The sequence below is a fragment of the Heterodontus francisci genome, chromosome 47, assembly GCF_036365525.1.
Source record: "Heterodontus francisci isolate sHetFra1 chromosome 47, sHetFra1.hap1, whole genome shotgun sequence".
NCBI classification, from domain to species: Eukaryota; Metazoa; Chordata; class Chondrichthyes; order Heterodontiformes; family Heterodontidae; genus Heterodontus; species Heterodontus francisci.
In genome coordinates this window covers 7,768,154-7,793,592 of record NC_090417.1, presented here as the reverse complement: position 1 = coordinate 7,793,592, position 25,439 = coordinate 7,768,154, and the positions used below count along the sequence as shown (strand labels likewise).

The 25,439-nt window shown below is 40.0% G+C and overlaps 1 protein-coding gene across 1 annotated transcript in view; it reads left to right on the top strand.

Moving 5' to 3' along the window:
• letm2 (leucine zipper-EF-hand containing transmembrane protein 2) overlaps positions 1-25,189 on the top strand; it is a 33,340-nt gene extending 8,151 nt beyond the window's left edge. The window contains exons 4-11 of the mRNA XM_068023253.1: positions 12,974-13,397; positions 13,788-13,931; positions 17,798-17,935; positions 22,527-22,730; positions 23,077-23,196; positions 24,499-24,615; positions 24,739-24,843; positions 24,915-25,189. Of these exons, the coding sequence (XP_067879354.1) occupies positions 12,974-13,397; positions 13,788-13,931; positions 17,798-17,935; positions 22,527-22,730; positions 23,077-23,196; positions 24,499-24,615; positions 24,739-24,843; positions 24,915-24,971 (1,309 nt within the window). The 3' untranslated portion in view covers positions 24,972-25,189. The remainder of the gene's footprint in view (positions 1-12,973; positions 13,398-13,787; positions 13,932-17,797; positions 17,936-22,526; positions 22,731-23,076; positions 23,197-24,498; positions 24,616-24,738; positions 24,844-24,914) is intronic.
• The last annotated feature ends 250 nt before the right edge of the window (positions 25,190-25,439 follow it).

Here is a 25,439-nt window from a genome sequence, read left to right as displayed (position 1 = left end):
TCGGGAACATTGGTTAACGCGGGATATTGTGAGCCAAGTCAAAAAGAAAAAGGAAGCATTCGTAAGGGCTGGAAGGCTAGGAACAGACGAATCCCTTGAATATAAAGACAGTAAAAAGGAACTTAAGCAAGGAGTCAGGAGGGCTAAAAGGGGTCATGAAAAGTCATCGGCAAACAGGATTAAGGAAAATCCCAAGGCTTTTTATATGCATATAAAGAGCAAGAGGGTAACCAGGGAAAGGGTTGGCCCACTCAAGGACAGAGAAGGGAATCTATGCGTGGAGCCAGAGGAAATGGGCAAGGTACTCAATGAGTACTTTGCATCAGTATTCACCAAAGAGAAGGACTTGGTGGATGATGAGCTGAGGGAAGGGAGTGCAGATAGTCTCAGTCATCTCATTATCAAAAAGGAGGAGGTGTTGGGCATCTTGCAAAGCATTAAGGTAGACAAGTCCCCAGGGCCTGATGGGACCTACCCCAGAATACTGAGGGAGGCAAGGGCAGAAATTGCTGGGGTCTTGACAGAAATCTTTGCATCCTTATAGGCGACAGGTGAGGTCCCAGAGGACTGGAGAATAGCCAATGTTGTTCCTTTGTTTAAGAAGGGTAGCAAGGATAATCCAGGAAATTATAGGCCGGTGAGCTTTACATCAGTGGTAGGGAAATTATTAGAGAGGATTCTTCGGTACAGGATTTACTCCCATTTGGAAACAAACAAACTTATTAGCGAGAGGCAGCACGGTTTTGTGAAGGGGAGGTCGTGTCTGACTAATTTGATTGAGTTTTTTGAGGAAGTGACGAAGATGATTGATGAAGGAAGGGCAGTGGATGTTATCCACATGGACTTCAGTAAAGCCTTTGACAAGGTCCCTCATGGCACACTGGTACAAAAGGTGAAGTCACACGGGATCAGAGGTGAGCTGGCAAGATGGATACAGAACTGGCTCTGTCCTAGAAGACAGAGGGTAGCAATGGAAGGGTGCTTTTCTGGATGGAGGGATGTGAGTAGTGGTGTTCCGCAGGGATCAGTGCTGGGACCTTTGCTCTTTCTAGTATATATAAACGATTTTGAGGAAAATGTAGCTGGTCTGATTAGTAAGTTTGCGGACGACACAAAGGTTGGTGGAGTTGCGGACAGTGATGAGGATCGTCAGAGGAAACAGCAGGATATAGATCGGTTGGAGACTTGGGCTGAGAAATGGCAGATGGAGTTTAATCAGGACAAAGGTGAGGTAATGCATTTTGGAAGATCTAATACAGGTGGGAAGTATACAATAAATGGCAGAACCCTTAGGAGTATTGACAGGCAGAGAGATCTGGGCGCACAGGTCACTGAAAGTGGCAACGCAGGTGGATAAGGTAGTCAAGAAGGCATACGGCATGCTTGCCTTCATCGGTCGGGGCATAGAGTATAAAAATTAGCAAGTCATGCTGCAGCTGTACACAACTTTAGTTAGGCCACACTTAGAATATTGCGTGCAATTCTGGTCGCCACAGTACCAGAAGGACGTGGAGGCTTTGGAGAGGGTACAGAGGAGGCTTACCAGGATGTTGCCTGGTCTGGAGGGCAATAGCTATGAGGAGAGGTTGGATACACTCGGATTGTTTTCATTGGAACGACGGAGGTGGAGTGGCGACATGATAGAGGTTGACAAAGTTATGAGCGGCATGGACAGTGTGGATAGTCAGAAGCTTTTTCCCAGGGTGGAAGAGTCAGTTACTGGGGGACATAGGTTTAAGGTGAGAGGGGATGTGCGAGGCAAGTTCTTTACACAGAGGGTGGCGAGTGCCTGGAACTTGCTGCCGGGGGAGGTGGTGGAAGCAGGTACGATAGCGACGTTTAAGAGGCATCTTGACAAATACAGGAATAGGATGGGAATAGAGGGATACGGTCCCCGGAAGTGCAGAAGGTTTTAGTTTAGGCAGGCATCAAGATCGGCACAGGCTTGGAGGGACGAATGGCCTGTTCCTGTGCTGTACTGTTCTTTGTTTTGCAGTATTTTGCTTTTATTTTGTCATTAGGGAGACGTGGCTGCAGGGTGACCACGGCTGGGAACTGAATGTGCAAGGGTATTCGACATTTTGGAAGGATAAGCAAAAAGGAAAAGGAGGTGGGGTAGCACTGTTAATAGAGAATGAGGTCAGTACATGAGTGCGAGAGGATTTAAGATTGGAAGACCAAGATGTACGACTTGTTTGGATTGAGCTAAGAAACAGCAAGGGTCAGCAAACGTTGACAGGAGTTGTTTTTAGGCCACCAATCAGTAGTGGTAATATAGGGCATGGTATAAATCAGAAAACTAGAGGTTCATTTATTTCGGCTGCATTCAATTTGAAAGTGAAGTAGTTCAATCCGAAACTAGGGTCGTAAATCTAAAGCAAGGAAATTATGAAAGTATGAAAGGCAAATTGGCAGTGGTAGATTGGGAAACTACACAAAAACCCAGCAGGAAAGGTGATGTAACTGTGGTTAACAAGATAAGTTAAAGATTGTATTAGATCAATGGAAGAGGCTTATAAAGTTGCCAAAAAAAGTATTAAGCCTGAGGATTGTGATCATTTTAGAATTCAGCGAAGGAGGTCCAAGAAACGGATAAAGAATTAAAATCGAATGTGAAAGTAAAGTAGCAAGAAACCTAAAATGGACTGTAAAAGCTTCTATAGGTATGTGAAAGGAAAGGATTTGCAAAAATGTGGGCCCACTACAGACAGAGACAGGAGAATTTGTAATGGGAAATAAGGAAATGGTAGAGAAACTGAAGAAATACTTTGTGTCTGTCTTCATACCAAAAAACATTCCAGGAATACAAGCGGACCATGGGACATGAGAATGAGGAACTGAAAGAAATTGGTATTTGTTAAAAGAAAAAATAGTACTGGAGAAATTAATGGGATGGAAAGTTGATAAATCTCATGGACTTGATGATGTCCATCCCAGAATATTGAAAGAGGTGGCTGTCCAGATAATGGATGCGTTGGTGGTCATTTTCCAACTTTTATAGATTCTGGAATGGTTTCTGCAGATTGGAAGGTATCCAGGGCAACCCCAATGGTTCAGAAAGGAGGTAGAGAGAAAAGGGGGATCTACAGACCTGTTCGCCTGACAGCTGTAGTGGGGAAATTACCAGAATTTATTCTAAAGGATGCAATAACTGGACACTTAGAAAATAATGCTACGATTGGGCAGAGTCAACATGGATTTATGAAAGGGAAATCATGTTTGACAAACCTGTTTTTAGAGGATGTAACTAACATTATGGATAAGGGGGAACCAGTGGATGAGGAGTATTTAGATTTTCAGAAGGCATTTGATAACGTGCCACACAAAGTTGGTGAGCAAAATTAGAGTATGTGGGATTGGGGGGAAAATACTGGCATGGATTGAGAATTGGTTAAGGGACAGAAAGTAGAGAGTAGGAATAAATGGGTCATTCTTGGGTTGGCAGGCTGTGATTAGTAGGGTGCTGCAAAGATCAGTGCTTGGGTACCAGCTATTCATAATGTCTTTCAGTGATGTGAATGTGGGGACAAAATGTAATGGTGAGTGGTGAGGAGGATGCAAAGAGGCTTCAAGGGGATTCAGACAGGTTAAGTGAGTGGGCAGATGGAATATAATGTGAAAAAATGTGAAGTTATTCATTTTGGTGGGAACAACAGAAATTCAGAATATTTCTTAAATGGTGAGAGATTAGAAAGTGTTGCTGTCCAAAGGGACTTAGGTGTCCTTGCTCATAAGTCACTGTAAGCTAATATGCACGTGCAGTAAGCTATTAGGAAGGGGAATGGAATGCTGGCCTTTATTGAAAGGGGATTTGAGTACAGGAGTAAAAGTATTGCTGCAGTTGTAAATAGCCTTGGTGAGACTGCACCTGGACTATTGTGTGCAGTTTTGGCTTCCTTACTGAAGGAAGGATATACTTGCCATAGAGGGAGTGTTACAAAGCTTTACCAGATTCATCCCTGGGGTGGTGGGATTGTCCTATGAGGAGTGATTGAGGAGACTGGGCCTATATTGTCTTGAGTTTGGAAGAATGAGAGGTGATCTCATTGAGGCATACAAAATTCTTACAGGGCTGAACAGGGTAGATGCAAGAAGGCTGTTTCCCCAGGCTGCGGAGGTGTAGAACCAGTGGATACAGTGTCAGAATAAGACCATTTCAGACTGAGGTGAGGAGGAATTTCATCAGGTCGAGGTTGTTCAATCGTTGGAATTCTCTACGCCACAGGGCTGTAGAGGCTCAGTCATTGAGTATATTCTGCACAGAGAGCCAACAGATTTCTAGATATTCAAGGCATCAAGGGATATGGGGATCGTGCAAGAAAATGGCATTGAGGTCGATCAGCTATCGATGGGCCAAATGGCTTTATCATCTTCTTATTTGCTGTGTTCCTATCATGCTGGACATGGCAGAAAATGGTTCATTAGAATATGGAGGATAGTGGGGTGGAAGGTGAGGACAAGGGGAGGGAGTGGAAGTGGAAGCAGCAGTATATGAAATAGAACATGCACAGTCGAGGGCCGTGTCAACCGTGGTGGGTGGAATCCTCAGATGAGTAAGCAGGAAGATGTATTGGAAGCGTTGGTATGGAAGATTGCGTCTTCCAAACTGATGCAATCGAGACAGAGAAACTGGGATAATGGAATAAAGTCCTTTCAGAAAATGGGGTTTGAGGAAGTCTAGTCAAGGTAGCTGTGGGAGGCTGTGGGCTTATTGTGAATATTGTTGTTCGCCTATCCCCAGAAATTGAAATAGTGAGGTCAAGGATGGAAGGGAAAAGGTGGAGATGGACCATGTGACGGTGAGATAGAATTGGAAAAGATGGAAATTGGAAGTAAAGCTAATGGAACTTTTCAGTTCCAGATGAGGAAGTGGCACTAATATAGTCATCGATGGACTTGAAAAAGAAGTGAGGGACGGGGCTTGAGTAGGACTGGACCAAGGAATGTTCCACATATCCCACAAAAGGGCAGGCATAGCTAGGACCCATGCAGGTACCCATAGAAACACTTAATTTGGAGGAAGTGAGTGGAACTGAAGTAAAGGTTGTTCAATGTGAGAACAAGTTCAGCTAGGCAGAGGAGAGGAGTGGTGAATGGGGACTGGTTGGGCCTCTTCAAGGAAAAAGATGAGAGCTCTCAGACTATCCTATTGGGGGATGGAGGTGTCGAGGGATTGGATGTCCATGGTAAAAGGGAAGCTGTGAACTTTTGAAGTGATCGCAAGAATTGCAAATGTAGGTGGGAAGAGACTGGGTAAGGGGAGAAAGAACAGAGCAAAAATATGAAGAATTCAGCTCATTGGGACAGCAAGAGGTTCTAATAGAGGTCCATGAGGGCAGCACTGTCTGTATTTTGGGAAGGAGGTGGAAATGGGCTGTATGGGGTTGGGGAAACTATGAGATTGGAGGCGAGAGAGGGAAGGTCTCCAGAGATCAGTGACTGTTCTGGATATAATAGCTGATGTTTGTGATGGAGTCATGGTCTGGGGGAGGTCAGCGGAAGTGTCAGAGAACACTTAGTGAAGTAGCTTCACTGCAGCATGCATTAAACTGTCAGAAGTTTGTGATGTGTCTATTTGTACCCCAGTTTAATGTTGTCGTGTTTCCATGTTCCCAGTGACCTTTCAAGGTCTGGTGCATTAATATCTGGTTAAGAGGTCCTGCTTTGGGACAGAAACCTGTTTGTCACTGTTGGATGTATTTGCCCAGCATCAGGATGATCTGTATGCATGTGTGGTGAGTTTATTGTGTAACATGGAGACCAGAATGCAGTGGCTTCCTATGTTTCAATAAGTGAAAGCAGAAGCTTTAGCTTGAAGGAAATTAGTCAATCCTTGTTTTTGTGACTTTATGATGATGTGAGGTCCTTGAATATGTGCTGTTAACATAATGGAGTAAATGCAAGGAAAAGCACATGTGGCTGTACTTGGTTATGAAGTTTTGTAGCTCGAAAGAACACACTTCTTGATAGGTCCCTGTCGGATTATCTTGAGGCAAAGCTTTACATATTCAGGTGATGGATAGATCTGAATAAAATTGCAACTATTTCTGCTTGGGTGAAATTCTTACACATGAATTGTGCTGATGAGCTGATTCAGCAATATATATATTCCATTTATTATGAAGTGAATTGCTTTTAAAATTGTACCGTCATCAGTATTCCATCTGAAAACCAGTTAGAAAGAATTATCAGTTTAGCACTTTTGCTACCATGCTTTTCTTTTTCTTAACATTTTAAGCCAAATACCCATTCTTGTCCTGAAACTGTTGAGTCTTGACTTGGCATAGTTTTCTGGCTGTTCTCCTGCATGTCACTCAAATAGCCATTCTTCCTGTGTGGACCTAGCCCAAGAGTATTGGCAGGCTGTTTGAGGGGGGCCATCAGAGCTGAGTCCACTTCTGTCTTTACCTGACTTTGACATGTATGCTTACAGCAGGGGCTGTTAGATCATGCTCAGAAATGGCAAAATTTCCTTTCTGAACATTGCACCAATGAAAGTAATGAAAGCATCATTGTTGTGGACCAGCGATTGAACAAAGTTCATTTGGACCAAGGCTCCAAAATGATTAACGAGCATCTCATTTGTTGAGTCATATGTTATTGAAACTACAATTTGTGTATTTTCCACATTTTAAATTGTGAAAATTGCTGCATTAATTTATTTTTACCTTTTAAGATTACATGTTCTAAGAAATGGCTTATTTCAGTCAAGGCTTACTTACCTCCATTGCCAGATTAAGGTAAGATGGTGAAACCTTTTTTAAATAAATTAAACTAATGAGAAAATGTTAACTTAGAATTTTGTGAGTTGGATTGTAACAATCTTACTGGTCAGTGTCAGGACCATTTAATTGCTGAGGTTTAATAGAAAAATGTCTTGTAAAGCATTCAGAGGTTACCTCATTTAAATTTAATTGATAAAGCCTTCATCTCATTCCTAAAATGAACGCTGCTGCAAACATGACATACCCTCCCATTCCTTTTACTTAAGAGTTGCTTAAATAATGTGTTCCCATTCCCATCCTCCATTTTGACAGAGCTGTACAAGATCATTGGACCCTTTGTGTTCTCAGTGCTGACAAAGGTGAGCACTTTGTGCACAATAATGGTCTTCTCATATTGCCAGTTCTGGTAAAGTGCATAAATGATGGATAAGTATTTTTATTATATTTCATACTACTGAATGTGTGTAATTCAGGATATCATCTTTTCTACGGACACAGATGAGGCAGAATGCATTTTCATGCATTGTCTTGATGCAGGTGGCAATGCATCCACAATACATGATGGTATTGAATGTAAAGAAACTGTACAAATTGGAAATAGGAGCAGTTTCATTCCCTGCACAAGTAGGGTCAATGTTGAAAAATTAGCACTTTGATTTTTTAGAACATATGTTGCCTTCAAGCTTCCCTGATGGGTCAGGTGTTTTAGACAGTGTGTCATTGAACTGTACAGATCATAACATCCCAGATTTGATTCCAGGTCTGTACTCGCTGGGCAGTTGACCTTTCATGTTGTTGGGATGTCCCAAAGTGTTTCATAGTCAATGTAGTAATTTTGTCATATAGCTGTTGTTGTGATTTATGAAAACTACCATTTTTTACACAGCAAGGTCCAACAGACAGCGATAAATGACTCTGTTTCTTTTTATTTGTTCATGGGATGTGAGCATTGCTGGCAAGAGCAGTATTTGTTGGCCATCCCCAATTGCCGTTGAGAAGGTGGTGGTGAGCCGCAGACTTGGACCGCTGCCCTCTGTGATGTAGGTACACCCACAGTGCTGTGAGGAAGGGAGTTCCATGTTTTTGACCCACCAACAGTGAAGGAGCAGTGATATAGTTCCAAATCAGTCTGATGTGTGAGTTGGAAGGGAACTTGCAGGTGCTTGTATTCCCATCTGCCCTTGTCCTTCTCGGTGAGAGATGTGAAAGTGGCGGCTCCAGTGCTCTGTGCGGTTTATTAAGGACTCATGTGTAGCTCCTGACCCTGATTGATGAAATGCATTTTGATGGTAATGAAGTGACTTGTTTAATTTTCTTAAACTTTCCAGAACTTTGGACTTGTGAGAAAGTATCATTCAATTAACAACTTTTTTGTATAAAACATTGAAAGTCTTGTTGAAGTATGTCTGTCTTGTTTTTCATTATTAATGGCATTTGAGTAACAGCATTGTGGTTCTTAGGATATTGCATTTTTGACTAAATGTTTGAAAAATTGCTGCTACTGTTATTACGGTTGGCAACCCCTGTTCGAGGTGGGAGATGTCGTGTGTTTGGAAGATGCTGTAAAAGGTGGCTGGGCAAATTGATGCAGTGCATCTTGTACATAGTACACACTGCTGCCACTCTGCGCCAGTGGTGGAGGGAGTGAATGTTTGTTTTAGGTGGTAGATGGGGTACCAATCCAGGAGGCTGCATTGTTCTGGATGTTGTCAAGCTTTGTTACTGTTGTTAGAGCTGAACTCATCCAGGCAAGTGAAGAGTATTTCATCACCTCCTGACTTGTGGCTAGTAGATGATAGACAGGCCTTTAGGAGTCAGCAATTGAGTTAGTAACCACAGAATTCTCTGCTTTTGTCACCACACGTTCATGTGGCTGGTCCAGTTCAGATTCTGATCAATGATAACCTCTATGATGTTGATATTGGGGGATTCAGTGATGGTAATGACATTGAACATGAAGGGAAGATGGTTAAATTCTCTCTTGTTGGAGCTGGTCATTGCATGGCACTTGTGTGGCATGAATGTTCTTTGATACTTATCCTCTCAAGCTTGAATGTTGTCCAGGTTTCATCGCATGCAGGCAGTGGCTGCTTCCGTGTCTGAGGAGTCGTGAATGATGCTGAACACTGTGCAGTCGTCAGCGAACATCCCCACTTTTGGCCTTATGGTGCTGATGATGGTTGGGTCTGGGACACTACCCTGAAGAACTCCTGCAGTGATGTTCTGTAGTTGAGATCATTGGCTTCTAACAACCACAACCATCTTCCTTTGTAATAGGTATGACTCCAGCCAGTGGAGAGTTCACCATTGATTCTGACTGATTTCAATTTTGGTTGGACTCTTGATGTCACACTTGGTCAAATGCTGCCTTGATGCCAAGGGCTGTCACTGTTGCCTCACCTTTTGAATTCAACTCTTGTGCATGTTTGGAACAAGGCTTGGTAGCACTGTCACTGGCACTTTCCATCCATGTGGTGATGATCTGGAGTAGACTGATGGTGCGGTAATTAGCTATTTTGGATTTGGCCTGCGTTTTATGTACAGGACATACCTGGGTAATTTTTGACATTATTGGGTACATGCTAGCGTTGTAGTGGTACTAGAACAGCTTGGCTATGGGTGTGGCTAGTTCTGGAGCAGAAGTCTTCAGTCAAAAGCCAGGATGTTGTGACGGCTTGTAGCCTTTCTTGTATCCAGTGCCTTCAACCATTTCTTGATAGCACCGGGAATGAATTGAATTGGCTGAACATTGGCATCTGTGATGCTGGGGACTTCAGTTTGAGGCCGAGATTAATCATCCATTCTGCACTTGTGGCTCAGGTTGGTTGCAAATGTTTCAGCTTTGTCTTTTGCATTGATGCTGGGCTCCTCCTGATTGAGAATGGGGATGTTTGTGGAACATCCTCCTCCAGTCAGTTGTTTCATTGTCTACTACCATTCCTGACTGGCTTTGGCAAGATTGCAGAGCTTTGATCTGATCCGTTGGTTGTGGCATGACTTCATTCTCTTTCTAGCACTCTGCTTGCACTGTTTAGCATGCATGCAGCTTCAGCAGGCTGACACCTCAGTTTTCGGTATGCCTGTTGCTGCTCGTGGCATGCCTTCCTGCATTCTTTATTGAACTAGGGTTGGTTGAGTCAGATATATGCCAGGCCATGAAATTACAGATTTTGGTTGAATCCAGTTCTGTAACTGATGGCTCCAGTTCCTTTATGGATGCCCTGTTTTGAGCTGCTGGATCTATTCTGAAGTGATATTCTTTTTATGGTGGTGCTGGTTGAGGATAAATATTGGCCAAGACAGCAGAAAAACTCCCATCTCTTGTTCAAATACTAGCCACTTGAGAGGGTAGCAAGGCTTTGGTTTCAAGTTTCATCTGAAAGATGGTACCTCTGATAGTGCAGCGCACCCTCAGTACTACATTGTAATGTCAGCCTAGATGTGTTGTCGAGTGAGTTTTGGCTCTCTTATGCCATGATTGAAACTTTTGTGTGGCTGGTTGCATTTGTTTCAGTGTGGGGAAGCTTGGGGTGATGGCCAGGCTTTTTGTCTTGTGAAGAAAGGCACTATGCTTAGTTCATTTTCAGCTGCCTGTTTGCTTGCTTGTATGTTGAATGGGAGCAGAAGAAATATACAGGGAATCATGACTTGAAGTTTAAAGAGTTCAGAAGAAGATTGAGAGGAAATATTTCTTCTAGCTTTTGGTTTAGTTACAAAATAAAGTGGCACGATAGTTATAAGGTGCTGATGGTATCACCCAGTGTTCACAAGTCTAGGGAATATTTTGTACCAACAAAGAAAAGAATTTGCAGGGCCATGGGCAAAAGGTGGGGAGTGGCACTAGGTGAGATGCTCTTGCAGAGAGGTGGTATGGCCACAGTGGGCTGAATGGCCATCTGTCCTGTAACCCTTCTATGATTTCTTGTTGTAGCGTTTCATTTGTTGTAATTTTGGAACATTTGTGGAACATCTTGCCTCAGTACAAATTAGTGTTTTGCATTATCTTCATGCCATAAATCTTTGTGTTAACATTCCAAAGATCCAGTCTATTTATGCAATGAGTTTCATGCAGAGGTAATTTTCGTGGTATCTGCTTGCTTCCATTGAGATACTGAAGCTTGCAATGCTGGTTTCATTGTTAACATTTTTTTGACTTGTCAGGCAGCTAAAGATAATGTCATGATGTAATTTGAGCATTTTGTTTGTAGAATATTATTTTGTATCTTTTCCTTTTGTTAAATTGAGTTAAGTATCCCAGGTTTGCACCCTTTGATACATAGCAGCTTCAGAAACTAATGAAATTCAGCTGTAAATTGTAATGTTGTAGTTGAATGCCTGGTTTATGAGGTTCTAAAATGTGGTGACAGAGAAATGACAATTGGGGCAGGGATAGTTTGTTATCAGTCAAAAGCCAGTATATTGTTTGTTTTGTTGTAAAGTAGTGCGTTTTTCTTTTCCATATGTGGGTGGCACTGGAAAGGTTGCTTTCATTGACCATCCTGCTTGCCCTGAGAAGGTTGAGAAGGGCCTTCCGTGAAATGCTGCAGTCTGGTGTTGTTTGGTGGGGACGGGATGTTGATTTTATGTCAAAATCATGGTGGTGGTCTACTTGGCAATTGTGTATGCATGACTTTGCAGTTCTTGTCTTTCTTGGTAGTGGGGGGCTGGAGGAATAGGAAGTTCTGTTGATACAACCTACGTAGGTGGTGGCAGTGCATTATTTAGATCATATATATTGCAGTCACATTGCACCAGTGATGAAGAGTTTGAATGTTGAGGCTAGTGCTGTGTCCTGGATGGTCTTGAGTTTCTTGAGTGTTATGGCTGAATCCATCCAAATGAATGGTTGGCATTCTGTCACAGCGCTAACTTGAACTTCATAGATGGGGGAGAACCTTTGAGGAGTCAATAGGTGATCCACTTGTTGCCAAATTGCTCATCTCTGTCCAGATCTTGTAGCCATGTTGTTGATCTGCCTGATACAGTTTGATTTTGGTGAACCATGACTACTAAGATATGGGTTTTAAGGGACTTTGCAAAAATCTTGGGATTTTTCTTGTTGAAGGGACTCCGTGCCTGGTTCTTAGGGGTCTGAATATTACTTTACACTTGTCAGCCTAACTTTGGATGTTGTATGGTCCTTTAGTAGATTGTCATGGGCTGCTTGACTATGTGCATGGAAGTGAACAGCATGGAGTTGTTAGCTAATTGCTGCACTCCTTAAATTGCAAAGAAAGTAAGTCATGGCTGAATCAGCTGAAGATGGTCAGGCTAAGGACATTTATTTGATAAATGCATGTATTAATGGCAGCTTATCTGTGTGGAGAGATGTTTTGAATCCTGCAAATGGCTGACCACCTAATGTAGTTAAAGAGAGATGCAGGTTTTAATATATTTTGTTTCAGTTTATCATGAAAGAATTGGTATAAACTTAAAAATGAACTTTTATTTGGAGATTAGGCTGATGCTGTGAAGGATAGAAATGAGTCACAGACCTTTTGGTTACAAGCTGCCATAACAGACTGATGCAGGAAATGTATTTCAATGGAGAAAGATCTTTGTTATTTTCAACATGCCGAGAACATTAAAGTCTGCAATGAGTGTCAATATGTTATTTGTGTTTAATACTGTTCATTCATCTGTTTAATGTTTCATCAATCTGTTTGGTGTTGATAGTGTCAGGAAGAGAATTAATTGTTCCACCTTTACAAAGTTGAGTAAATGCTTTTGCAGCACATGATGTATGCAGTAAATTGAAACACAATAAAGTTCCTTGTTATCTTTCTGCGTTTGTTATATTTACCAGCTATTGGGCAAGTAAAGCTATTTTTTTAGCAGCAGAGTGATTGACATCATTCGGATTCTGTTTCAGAGAATTACAAAGAAATGTTTCATTCAGGTCAATACTTTTTTTTTCCTTTTCTTGCCTATTTCGATTGAAAATCAGAATATTTAGCTTTATTGAAATTATTGAGCAGAATTGCTTATCTAGAATAAAGAAACCCTGCCACTGATTGTCAGTTGAGAACATATTTGAAGAAACATATTGTTTAGAGTGTATTCAAACTTGTGATATCTGCAGGGTTTGTAGAGTGCCACAGTGCATTTACCTGCTGATTTTCCTGTATCAGAATGGGAGGGGATGGGGATATGTGAACATACAAAAGTTCTCACAGTATACTAAGCAATCTTTTTATTTGTTAGTGAGTTAAAATTGAATTTCAAAAATGTATTTTTTTTTTAAACAGAGGAGCAAAGAGCAATTTGTGCACTTCAGTGGTGGTACTGAATGTGCATAATTTTCATTCAAACAGACTATATGCTCGAGATAAAGAACTTGGGAGCTTCCCTCCTATTCTCTTCTGCAGTCTACCTCACGCACACACTTCTTTAGTACCTGTGTGCAAATTCCACCTGTTGGGTCAGCGGCTTCAAAGGTATAAACTGTTCACTGATAGAAACAAGCGAACGCAAGAGACTGAGATAGAAGATTCACTTTGCCGAAGAATTGAAAAGACTATTGTGAAGAAAAGTTGGAAGAAGAAAATTATAAGTGAACTGAAACACTACTACAACGGATTCCGATTACTTTGGATTGACACAAAAGTGGCAGCAAGGATACTCTCGATGTTACTGTCTGGACATCAGCTCACTCGTAGAGAGAGACGGAGGGTAGGTAGGGTCTTATAGCTTCAATTGATTTTTTGAAAGCGAACATTGTGAGATTGCATTTTAATCAGTTTATTTTGGAGACATTTCAAAAACAAAATTCTTTTCATTTGTTCTTTGCCTGTTTTGAAGTAATGACTATCCAAGTAGTGTCTGCTACCTTGGAATAACACATTTGGGCAGTCATTGTACATGTGTGAGCTGAGAGAGGGTTATTTTTGAGAGATTTTTCAAATACTTCAAGCTGTTACCTTCTGTCATTGGTTGCACTTCATTGAATTAAATCATTATAAAAGTGCCTTTGTAAAGGTTTTAACTATTTTATTTCAGTACCTAAAGTATACTTTAGTTGCCGCACTACTCATAGATTTTGTCTTGTGTAAACTGTTGCAGCTTTTGCGAACATGTGTTGACCTCTTCCGCCTAGTTCCCTTCCTGATCTTTTTGATTGTGCCATTTATGGAGTTACTGCTGCCTGTTGTTTTAAAGCTGTTTCCTGGGATGTTACCATCCACGTTTCAGACAAAATTGACAAAGGTTGGTATGAATTTGTTTTTACCCAGAAGCTTGTGATTAGCTGGAATATTTTTATTTGTCATGACAAGTGGAAAGATGCCAGTGCTATGGAAGAGTGTTTGGTGCAGAGGAGGGCTGGAAAGAAGAGTGTGGGAGAGAAAGCAGCCAAAAGGCTGTCTTTGGATGACAGTGTTTATACTGAGCCAAAGTTTTTTTTTGTCTGAAATGACAGGTGGCAAAGAAGAATAGGCTTGGGAGAACAGTGCCTCTAATTTCATGTCTTCCATTGAATTACCTTCCATTCAGCATAGTCCCACATGAGTAAGTTTGAGTCTACAGCTACTTGGAATCATGCAGTCAACCTGAAAAAGCAACTTGTGTAGTGGTATCCACTAGTACTTCAGCTCATTGTGGTGACCACTCTCTTTAAAGAGTATTTGTAATTTTGCAATTGCTTGCTGTTGATATGAGAAGAGTATGGCAAATTCATTCACTGTCGTTGGGGGTTCAAAAAATGGAACACCCTTTGTAACAGTACTGAGGGTGTACGTACATCAGATGGACTGCAGTGGTTTAAGAAGGAGGCTCACTAACACCACCTTTTGTAGGGCAATTAGGGATGGGCAATGAATGCTGGCCTTGGCAGTGATGTGCACATCACATGAAAGAATATTTTTTTCAACAGTTGGTGTTCAGATTTACATGTTTTCAGACAGGACTGTCATTTTTGATATACTGTGAGATGTTGCCAATAAACACACATTGATAATGATGTGTGATGTGCAAAGGCTATCTGTGGTGCTAATGGGCTGCATTTTATTGGCTTGCTGCCTTTACTGGCAGTGAGCTTGAAGCAAGGCGTGATGCCCGTGTGACTTGTGTGTTGCTAAGCCTCTGCAGTATTTTGTGTGGTGGCTCAATTAAATGGAGCAGGCGGAATGTCCGCTCCAAGTGATGTCGAGGGTGCGGCTGTTTAGACCCCGGCAATGGCATCTGGTGCAACAGCATAGGCATTGGCAACATTTTTCAAGGGCATCAAGACCTTAATGGCAAATTAATTTTTTCGAGAGAACAGCAGTTTTAATTTAAATAAAATTCAATTAAACATTCAAGCCCCTTTTGCACCCCGCAAATGATCAAGCAAGATATTAATCTCCCTCTCCACACAACCCTTGCAAAAGCATTTTTACTAGTACTGACCTTTGACCCACAAAGTTTATAATCTTTGACTTTTAAACCCTTACCAACATTCCATCAGTCAATGAAAACAGCTTTCACTGTTCTCTCCTACCCCCTCCATGTCCTGAAAATGTAATTCTTCCACACTCCCCACCATTGTCCGAATGGAGTTCCGAAGGTGCAGAAGTTCTGGTCAGGGGTTGGAATCTTGCCATGGGATGGCAGTTGCTACCAGGTTTTGCATTATTATTTAATTGTAATATTATTTGCATATTCAGATTAAGGTTCTGCCGCCAAGCTGGCCGAGTCCTAAAGGACATAGCTGCTAGACTGGGTCTGTGGCAGGTGGTGAGGGAACCAACATGAGGGAACAACATACTTGACCTCGTCTTCACCAATCTGTCTGCTGCAGATGCTTCTGTCCATGACTGTCTTGGTAGGAGTGACAAGTACATAGTCCTCGTGGAGACGAAGTCTCGCCTTCACATTGAACATACTCTGCATTGTGTTGTGTGGCATTAGCACTGTGCTAAATGGGGTAGATTTCAAACAGATCTAGCAATGACAAACTGGCCATCAATGAGGATGACTGACATGCCATCAGCAGCAGAACTGTACTCAGCCACAATCTGTAACTTCATGGACTGGCATATCCCCCACTCTACCATTACCAAGCCAGGAGACCAAATGTGGTTTAATGAAGAGTGCAGGAGGGCATGCCAGGAGCAGCAGCAGGCATACATCAAAATGAGGTGTCAACCTGGTGAAGCTACAACACAGGACTACATGCGTGCCAAACTGTGTAAGCAGCATGCTATAGCCAGAGCTAAGTGATCTCATAACCAATGGATCAGAGCTAAGTGCTGCAGTTTTTCAACATGCATGCCCTTGACATCAAGGAAGCATTTGACTGAGTATGGCATCAGGGAGCCCGAGCCAAATTGAGGTCAATGGGAATCAGGGGGAAAATGCTCCACTGGTTGGAGTCATATCTAGGGCAAAGGAATATGGCTGTGGTTGTTGGAGGTCAGTAATGTGAGCTCCAGGACATCACTGCAGGAGTTCCTCAGGGTGTTGTTGTTGGCCCAACAATCTTCAGCTGAGTCATCAATGACCTTTGTTCAATCATAAGGTCAGAAGTGGGGATGTTTGTTGATGATTGCAGAATGTTCAGCACCATTTTGGACTCCTCAGATATTGAAGCAGTCCGTGTAGAAATGCAGCAAGACCTGGACAATATTCAGGCTTGGGCTGATAAGTGGCAAGTAACATTAGCGCCACGCAAGTGCCAGGCAATGACCATCTTCAACAAGAGAGAATCTGTTGGATCCCATTACTTACACAAAGAGAGACGAAGTCCGACTGTAGCTTTAAGAAACTTTATTGCAGTACTTGTTGGTTACATCATCAGCAAAGCAAAAACAACAACGCCTCGGATCTTCTCTCCTTCTGTCTCCTGACTGAGCAGGGAAATCAAGCCTTTGTTATAGTTCTTCATACAAATCAGTGACACCCCCTGTATGTTCTCAATTGGTTTACAAACTCTCCAGTTTCTTGGTGTCATGGCCTGATTGGGGTACTACCTTGTCCACCTCTCATCAAGCAGTTTCTTATTCTACTATCTCCTTGGAACCTTTGGCTGATGGTTGTACAATAGGCTGTTTTTAAGCACTGCAGCTGTCCTGCTAGTCTATTTCTATTGATAAGCTGTCTGTGCAGCTCCGAGGTTAGTTTGTTAGTAATACATGATTGATTAATTATTTTATGTTAAATGTCTCCATCTTATTGTGTTGTTTAAAAATCTGTTCTAACAGAATTTAACCATTTCCCCTTGACCTTCAACGGCATTACCATTGTTCCTTGCCACACTATGAACATGCTAAGGGCTACCATTGACCAGAAATTGAAGTGGAGTAGCCATGGAAATACCATGGCTACAAGAGCAGGTCAGCGGCTAGGAATCCTGCAGTGAGTAACTCACCTCCTCACTCCCCAAAGCATGTCCACAATGTAGAAAGTATAAGTCAGGAGTGTGATGGAATATGTTCCACTTAATTGGATGGGTGCAGCTCCAAGAACACTCAAGAAGCTCGACACCATCCAGGACAAAGCAGCCCGCTTGATTGGCACCCCATCCACCAACATTCACTCTCTCCACCACTGACGCGCGTTGGCAGCAGTGTGTACCATCCACAACATGTACTGCAGCAATGCACCAAGGGTCCTTAGACAGCACCTTCAGAACTGGCGACATCTCCCAACTAGAAGGGTAAGGGCAGCAAATGCATGGGACCACCAGCACCTGAAAGTTCACCTCATAGTCACACACCATCCTGTTTTGGAAGTATATTGCTGTTATTTCACTGTAACTGTGTCAAACTCCTGGAACTCATTTTCTAACAGCAGTGTGAGTGTACTTATCGCACATGGCATGCAGTGGTTCAAGAAGGCAGCTCAACAGCACCGCTTTTTGAAGGGTAATTTGTTTTGGGCAATAAATGATGGCGTGGCCAGTGTTGCCCACATCCCATAAATGAATGTAAAAAAAAAAAAGCAGTGCTGCTGCCAGTCAAATGTGGTGGGTCAATTTTGGAAGTGTTTTCGGGGGTACACTGCTATGCCACCTGATGTTTGAGTGATCCTAAAATTGAGCTGAGTATGTGCAATAATTTGGTCTAACCAGGTCCTGTACTTTCTTTGGTTTCTAGGAAGAAAATCAGAAAAAGACTCTGGCTGCAAAACTTGAGCTGGCCAAATTTCTGCAGGAAACTATTGCAGAAATGGCTAAAAGGAATAAAGCTGAAAGTGGAGAGGCTACCAAACAGTTCTCCTCCTATGTACAGCAGGTTTGCTTCAAGCATTCATGCAGATCTTATGTTGTTAAGTTGTTGTGAAATACTTTTCCATAAGCAGGATCATGTGTCCACAAAGTAACTAGTATGTTTTTTTGGAGACAGGTTAGATGGAGGACTTGGCAGAGTCTGCAGAGAATAGTGCATGACAGAAGGGGAGTCAACAAGTCAATCATTTAAAATTTTTTTTGAGAGAAAAAGCACATGACAATAATCACACTTTTCTTGCCTTTGCTCCCTTGCTGAAGGGTTGCCTCATCAGATGTTGGGTGCAAATATGCCATCCACTTTATGGACAGTTTGTCTGTCACTACAGTATTAACTTCCCATAATGTTTCCAGCTATGTCAAATGAGAGAATAAAGAAACCAGACTGAAGCCTCCTTCTACTACATTCCACATGTCATCTTGTTTCTCACTTTTGTGATTTGTGCTTTTTGCAAATGCTTTCATTGACATTTCATGGTTAGAGGGCAGTGTGTATAAGCAGACTGAAGGGACAGATCTATTTCTTTAACATCTGGATGGAACATGGAAGATCTGTGTGGGAGAATTGTACAGCATTGGAATGAACAGAAGGAAAATACATCAGTCTTTTATCAGAGTTCTGCAGTTGCCTTTGGGTGTTTGTGAACTAAAACCTGCCTCTCTTTTTTTATTTCTTTTCAAATGGAAAAAGATCATGTGGCTAGAGCAGTCTATGGAGGGTCAAGCAGTTTGATTTCGAGATGAAATTAGATACAGAAGAAAAAAGATACAACTATACATTATATTGAAATTGATATGTCTGTTTAAAAACAAGATGAGTTTAATGTGCTTGATGCTTTTTTGTACCAAAATCATGATAAAAAGTGGTCTTTGGTGAGTGAGTACAAACAGAGACCTGTCAGCATTTACTAATGGTGATTCTTTTTATTTGAAGAAGTAGATTATGACAGCAAAAGCTGCATTAATAGTGTAGAAATGTGTTCCATTTTGTGGTGTTGACATCTGACAGCTTGTGATGGTTATTAACACCTATTAATAATGTGAAAAGTTGATGTTGTTTTTGTGGGTGGAAACAGAAAAATATCAAAATGAGTTGCTTTATATTGACTTCAAAAAGAGTTGTCATCAAATTCCATACAGCAGGATATAAATTGAAGGCAAATGTGAGAGAATTTAGAAACTATTTGATAGGTAATAAATAATGAATCCTTGATAAAGGAGCTGTGTCATAGTGGCTGAACGGATAAGTACTGAGCATGATGTCTCAGGTTCAGTGCTAGGTCACTTGTTTCTAATTTATAGAAAATATCTGGAGTCAGAAACTAAATGCAAAATTGTTGAATCTGCACATGGTATCAAATAAGAGAGGCAGTGCAGTAAGAAAGGTGGCTGAGGAATTGCAGGTGGAGTTGAACAAGATAAGTTAATGGACAGAACAATGATAGTTGAAGTTGAATGTAAAACAGAGAAAAGTAACTGGCAGCATACTTGGTTCCTGATATTATCACAGTCAGGCTGAAGTTGAAATAAGGAAATGTGTAGTAGAGAAGGAGGTTATTCAGCACATTGTTGGTATTGGGAAGTGCTTAGTACCACGTTGTTGTTTTTTGTCTGTAAGTGTTTAAATTTGTCATTGTTTAGTACCTGTTCAATTCCTTTTTCAAATTATTTGTAGAATCAGCTGCTTTTGTTAGTTATGTGAATGATGCTTCCAATGAATAAAACAGCTCCCCTGTGGATGTGTTGAGAATGGTTTGAAATGTCAAATTTGTGGTTATTGGCCCAGTTGTCAGAGGGAATAGTTTATTTTGTATCTATTCTATCAAAACTTTTCTTTATCTTGAAAACCTCACTTTTGTTCCCTGTCAACTCTCTTTGTTTGCAGGAGAAGAATCCTAAATGTTTCAATTTGTATTCATACTGACAAGCCTCCTTTGTAAGCTTTGTTAAGCTTTTTATATTTTCACTGTTTGAACTTGTCATTTCTGAAGTTGTAGCATGATTATTTTTTTATATTGTAGTTGTCTATTTTAAATTCAGTAACCTGATTATTTGTGAACTGACTTATTGATTTGTAGTGTCATTTATATTGACTTGTGATTTCCAAATGAGTTTGTCTACAGTGCATGAGTTTACATTTCTCTGTGGTGACTTCCATCTGTTATGCTTGTGATCTCTTCATCGTACTGAAGTTTGTAAATATTATCCTCTGTTCTTTGTTAAGTTTTTGTATCATGTGCAATGTAATAATGTGGCTTCTTTCACTTGAGTTTTGATTGTTTTTAAAAAGACAACGTTCTGCAAAGTATTGTTTGGAAATTGCAAACTATGTTTGTGTGAAAAGCATGCATCCAGCAGCAGCATTATTCACTTACTGTCAGTGAGCCCAATTCATTGTAGTGGTAGTATTGGATATGAAGTTGGATATGTCAGAGGAAACAGTGGGGGAGTGTGGACAGTGCGGTTTGCTAGGGTCAGTGTTTTTATTGATAGATGTTAATGATTTTGACTTGGGTGCTCAGGGGTATAATTGCAAAATCTGAAGATGACACAAACAATGGAAGGATTGTTCAGTTTGAGGAGGATAGTGATGGACTTCAGGAGGATCCATGCTGTTGAAATGTGCAGAAAAGTTAAATGTGAAATTTAATGGAGAGAAGTGTGAAATTATACATTTTGTTAGGAAGAATGAGGTGGCACAATATAAAATCAAGGTTCCAATGATAAAAGGTGTACAGGAGCAGAGAGAGATGGGGTGTATGTGTTGAAATTGTTGAAGGTGATAGGGCAGTTTGAGAAAGTGGTAAAAAAGGCATCTGGGTTTTATAAGTAGAGACAGAGTGAAGAAAAGTAAGGAAGTCATGCTGAAAGTTTGTAAAAGAATTGTTTAATTTTGATTGGTGTATTGTGTGCAATAGTGGCCACACTTCAATGTTGCAAGGATGTGGATGTTTTTGACAGGGTGCAGAGCAGATTTAGTAAAATGGTTGCAGGGATGTGGGAATTCTGTTACATGTGCAGACTGGAGAATCTTGGGTTGTTATCTTTTGAGCAGAGCTTTAATAGTTATGTTGAAATTCATCATGTGTTTGGACAGAGCAAAGTGTTCCATTTTGCGGCTGAATAGAGAAACAGAGGAGAGTGATTGAGGAAGTACTTTTTTATGTAGTGAGTGGTTAGGATTTGCAATGGCCTTGTGTGTTAGTAGTGTATAAGTTTTGTATTCATATTCATATTGTGATTTAACCATTTATTGTAACTTTTGCAACCATTGTAGAGCAAAATTGAATGAAGTTGATGTTGTGTTGGTGATGTAACCAAATTAGTGTAATATAAGTGATAAGGTATTGTTGACATTTATAGTGATTTGGTTTTTTGCATCTTGAATAGTGCATCTGTTTTTGGTCAGTAAGAAATAGACATGCAAGCACTGGAAACAGAGTGAAGAAGAGCAAGAGGCTGATTTTTAGTGTTAGGTGTTTTGAGTTATGATGAAAGAGCTGTGAACTTTGGAGTTTTCATACTTTGTCAAGTTATTAGTGCAGTTTTAGTTTTCATAGTTCAATAGTTTTAGTATGACAAGTGCTGCAAATTATTATTGGAGCAGTAATTATGCAAGTCTGCAGATGATATTTTTAGTAAACATGTACTTTTTGGTTTGTGTTTCATGGTTGGTATTTTGTTCTGAAGGCAGTAGCACAGTATAGTCTGTTGTGTTGGAAGAATTGGCAGATGTACACATCATGTGGTTGCAGGGATATTGTTGGTCTGTACTGCTGGTACAAATGGCAGATTTTTGTGAGAAGAATACAACTAAGTTCATGTTGTTATTCTTGTTTCATGAAAGAATCGATTGGTTTGTGGATTCAGTGAGTTTTTTTTGTTTGCAGCTAGTCAAATGGTTGGGTTTGCAGTGCGTTAAGTTTTCAGAAGTCTTGTTACTCATATGTATTATCTTGAGTTTGTTATATTGGGAAATCTTATGAATGAATTTTTATTGACATTTCCATTTTTGTTTTGTTGGTTAGATGTGTCAAATTAGTTTCATGGCAATTAATATGATGTCAGTTGGCAAGAGTTTTGCACTTTTGTTTCAAATTTCATGTTGGTTTGTGTGTTTGAATTTTCCAAAAAGAAAAAAAGAAAAGGATACTTCTCATTGGTTTAAGATATGAGTAATTTAGTGTGAAGATGAATGTGATGCAGTGCATTAGTTAAAGTTTGGCCCAAGGATAGTTGAAATTATAACAATGGTAGATGTTGGCAAGTGGATATAATACCTTGAAGATGTCTAGTCATAATTCTGACTCAATGTAAAGTTGTAAAATGTTGAAAAGTGATGAGTCTTTAGAATTTGTTTATTCATTTTCCATTTGTGTTCAAATTAGAATTAGTCAGATTTGAAGAATTTTTGTTTTGAAGTCAGTCACTGTTGGAACCGGCAGTCTGGATTTTTGAAAACATGTCTGTTTAGATTGTGTATTTTATAATAATTGTAATTTAATTTCATACTGATGGAGATGCAATAATGTATTTGAAAAGTTAATAGTGAGTATGATGCTGGAATTGCTTATTGCTGTATTGTTTATGTATTGAAGGTGCGTCGCTCCGGAGAAAATCCAAGCACTCAGGACATAGTGCGTTTCTCCAAGCATTTTGAAGATGAGTTGACTTTGGAGCACCTCAGTCGCCCTCAGCTAGTTGCATTATGTAGGCTTTTGGAACTGCAGCCTTTTGGTACAAACAACTTTCTTCGTTTCCAGCTTCAGTTGGAACTAAGATCCATCAAAGCAGATGATGAAGTAAGTGCAGAAATGGAGATGATATCTTCTAATTAGGAGCAAAAGAGAACATGTTTTTTGATTATACCTGTTAGTGTTCTGAAAAATATCTTTTGAAGAATTTAATGTGAAATTTGTTTGTATTCATTCTAGCATTTGTTAATCAATCAATCATTTGTTAACAAACTATTTTTTGTGCTATTTTAGACTAGATACTTAATAATTTTGAAATGGATCTGAAAGTTATTTCATATAAAAGTTTAATGCAGATATTTTTTAAGAGTTAAATGTCATAGCAGTGTTGTATCTAATGTGGAAAAGTAATTATGTTGTAATTGGCAATTTTTATTGTGCTTTTGAATTAAAGATGATTGCTAAAGAAGGTTGTGAATTTTTGACTGTTTCTGAACTGCAAACAGCATGTAGAGCCAGGGGAATGAGATCATTGGGACTTACGGAGAAACGGTTGCGGGAGCAGCTCACACAGGTCAGAAAGATGGCAGAAATGACTACAGTAATCATTACATTGTACATGTCTGTAGGATTAGAATGTGTGTAAATGAAGCCAGCAGTTAATAAGTTTTGAAGACTATATTAATTGATTTGTTGTTGAAAGGTGCAAGAATGTTAGCTGGCCCCTCTATTTTTCAGTTGTTTATCAGCAAAGGTGTATTGTCTTGAAGTTTAGAGTTAGATGTTGGGGAAGTAACTGAATGGAGCAGTTTCTTCTTTTGTTGTTCTTTCAGATTTGAGATTGCCAACTTAAAAAGAATGTAGGTGTTGGTTATTCACATGGATATAATGTAATTTAGGTATGAATGTGAGATCATGTATATGAATTTGAATAGTTAACACTGTGTTTGTTAGAATTTGGACTTGCTAAGTTTTCATGTTTAGCATGAAAGTCAACTGTAAAGTATATTTACTTTTTGTATGTACTATCATTATTGTTTTGGTCATTTAGAAGTGTGTTAGCCAAAGTTATAGTACAAGAATAGTATATGGTGCTATTTTGACTTTGAAATGTTTGTTGTTGGTGTAATATTTGGATATTCACATCAAGTATGTGGTTAAAAATGTTGTATTTTTTTTTTAATTGATTTTGAACCAATTGGTAGTGCTTACAAACTTGTTGTTGCAGCTTTGATGTATAGAGAGGGTTAATATGAAATAAAAATAACAAATGCTTGAGCCAATGAGGTTTGTCAGCATGTGTTAAAAGAGAAGCAGATTTAATGTTTTGGGTCAGTGAATTTTATGTGGAAGAAGGGTCAGTAACTTGCAATGTTAAATTTGCTTCTCTTTTCACAGATGCTGCAAGTTTTGATGATTGGTTCAAGCATCTGCAGTATATTGATTTTAATTTAGTGTATAGAGTGTTAGAAGTTGTTTTAATGTGTTCTTAATGAAGAATGAGGAAATGTTTCTAAAGTTTTCTGAGTATGATAGATGTTGTGGTGAGCAGTATTGTTGTAATGTGCTTCTGTGAGAATGGGAATGTTGCAATAAGAGTATTTGATGTGGATTAGATTTTGATTGGCATTTTGAAAGAGAAGACATCCGCAAGGAGTGAAGTGATAAGGTTAGTACATTGTCACCTTATTCAATTGTATGATGACACATTGAAAAGTGTGGAACTGAAGTTGGAATCTTTCAGTGAGAGAAGTCACGATAATGTACATGTTGTTCTTGTAATGAGTGCCATGGTCTTTTTATGTAGTGGAAATCTGTTAATTTTCCATATAGTAGTGAATAATCAGTGTAAATGTTTGTTTAATTTACTTTGCAGTGGCTTGAGTTGCACCTGAAGGAAAATGTGCCTCCGTCATTGTTGTTGTTGTCTCGTGCTATGTATTTGACAGATATCAAGCCAAAATCTTTGATTCAGAAGGTGCCAAGAATTCAGGTGAATTTTGTTAGTGTTTAAAAGTTATCAAGAATGTAATGTGGTCATAAATATTAGTGGAAGTAATATTTGAAAGGAAATGTGTGTCCCTGTCAAATTTTGACTAAATTCTTTTGTATGCAGTTGGGTATCATAAGTGGATGGAAAAAGGCAGTACTTGATGACAAGAGAGAATCATCTGTATTAGGAATGTTTCCTGATTGGGTAACTGGACGCCAGAGTGGAAAGGTATGTTGGTTGTGGTTTTGGACCATGGTGTGTTCCTTTATGCCAGTGTTTCTAATTAGCATTTCCTTCAGTCCACAGATCTGCAGCCTGAACAGAAGTCTAAAGCCAGTGTCAAAGGACCAAGTTGAGGCCATTTGAAGACTATCTCGATCTCGATCTCGATCTCGATCTCGATCTCGATCTCGATCTCGATCTCGATCTCGATCTCGATCTCGATCTCGATCTCGATCTCGATCTCGATCTCGATCTCGATCTCGATCTCTATCTCTAAGATTATATATATACACACACACAAATCTTACAATGATTCTTATTGTTTCATTATTTATTAAAGATGTTTACATTATCACTGAACATATCTGGTTTCAAAATCCTCATCACCTAAGTAGGTCAGTCAATCACAGAGGACATACCTCTCAATTGCCACCAGGAACATGGGACTGAAATCCAAACTACATTTGAAAATCTACCCAATCAAATACTGACACTGACCATGCAACCTCACACTACTTATAAACATGTGACAAACCAATGCAGTGAAATCATGACTTCAAGAAATAATGGTTAAGACAAATAACAGCACATTCAATACCAAA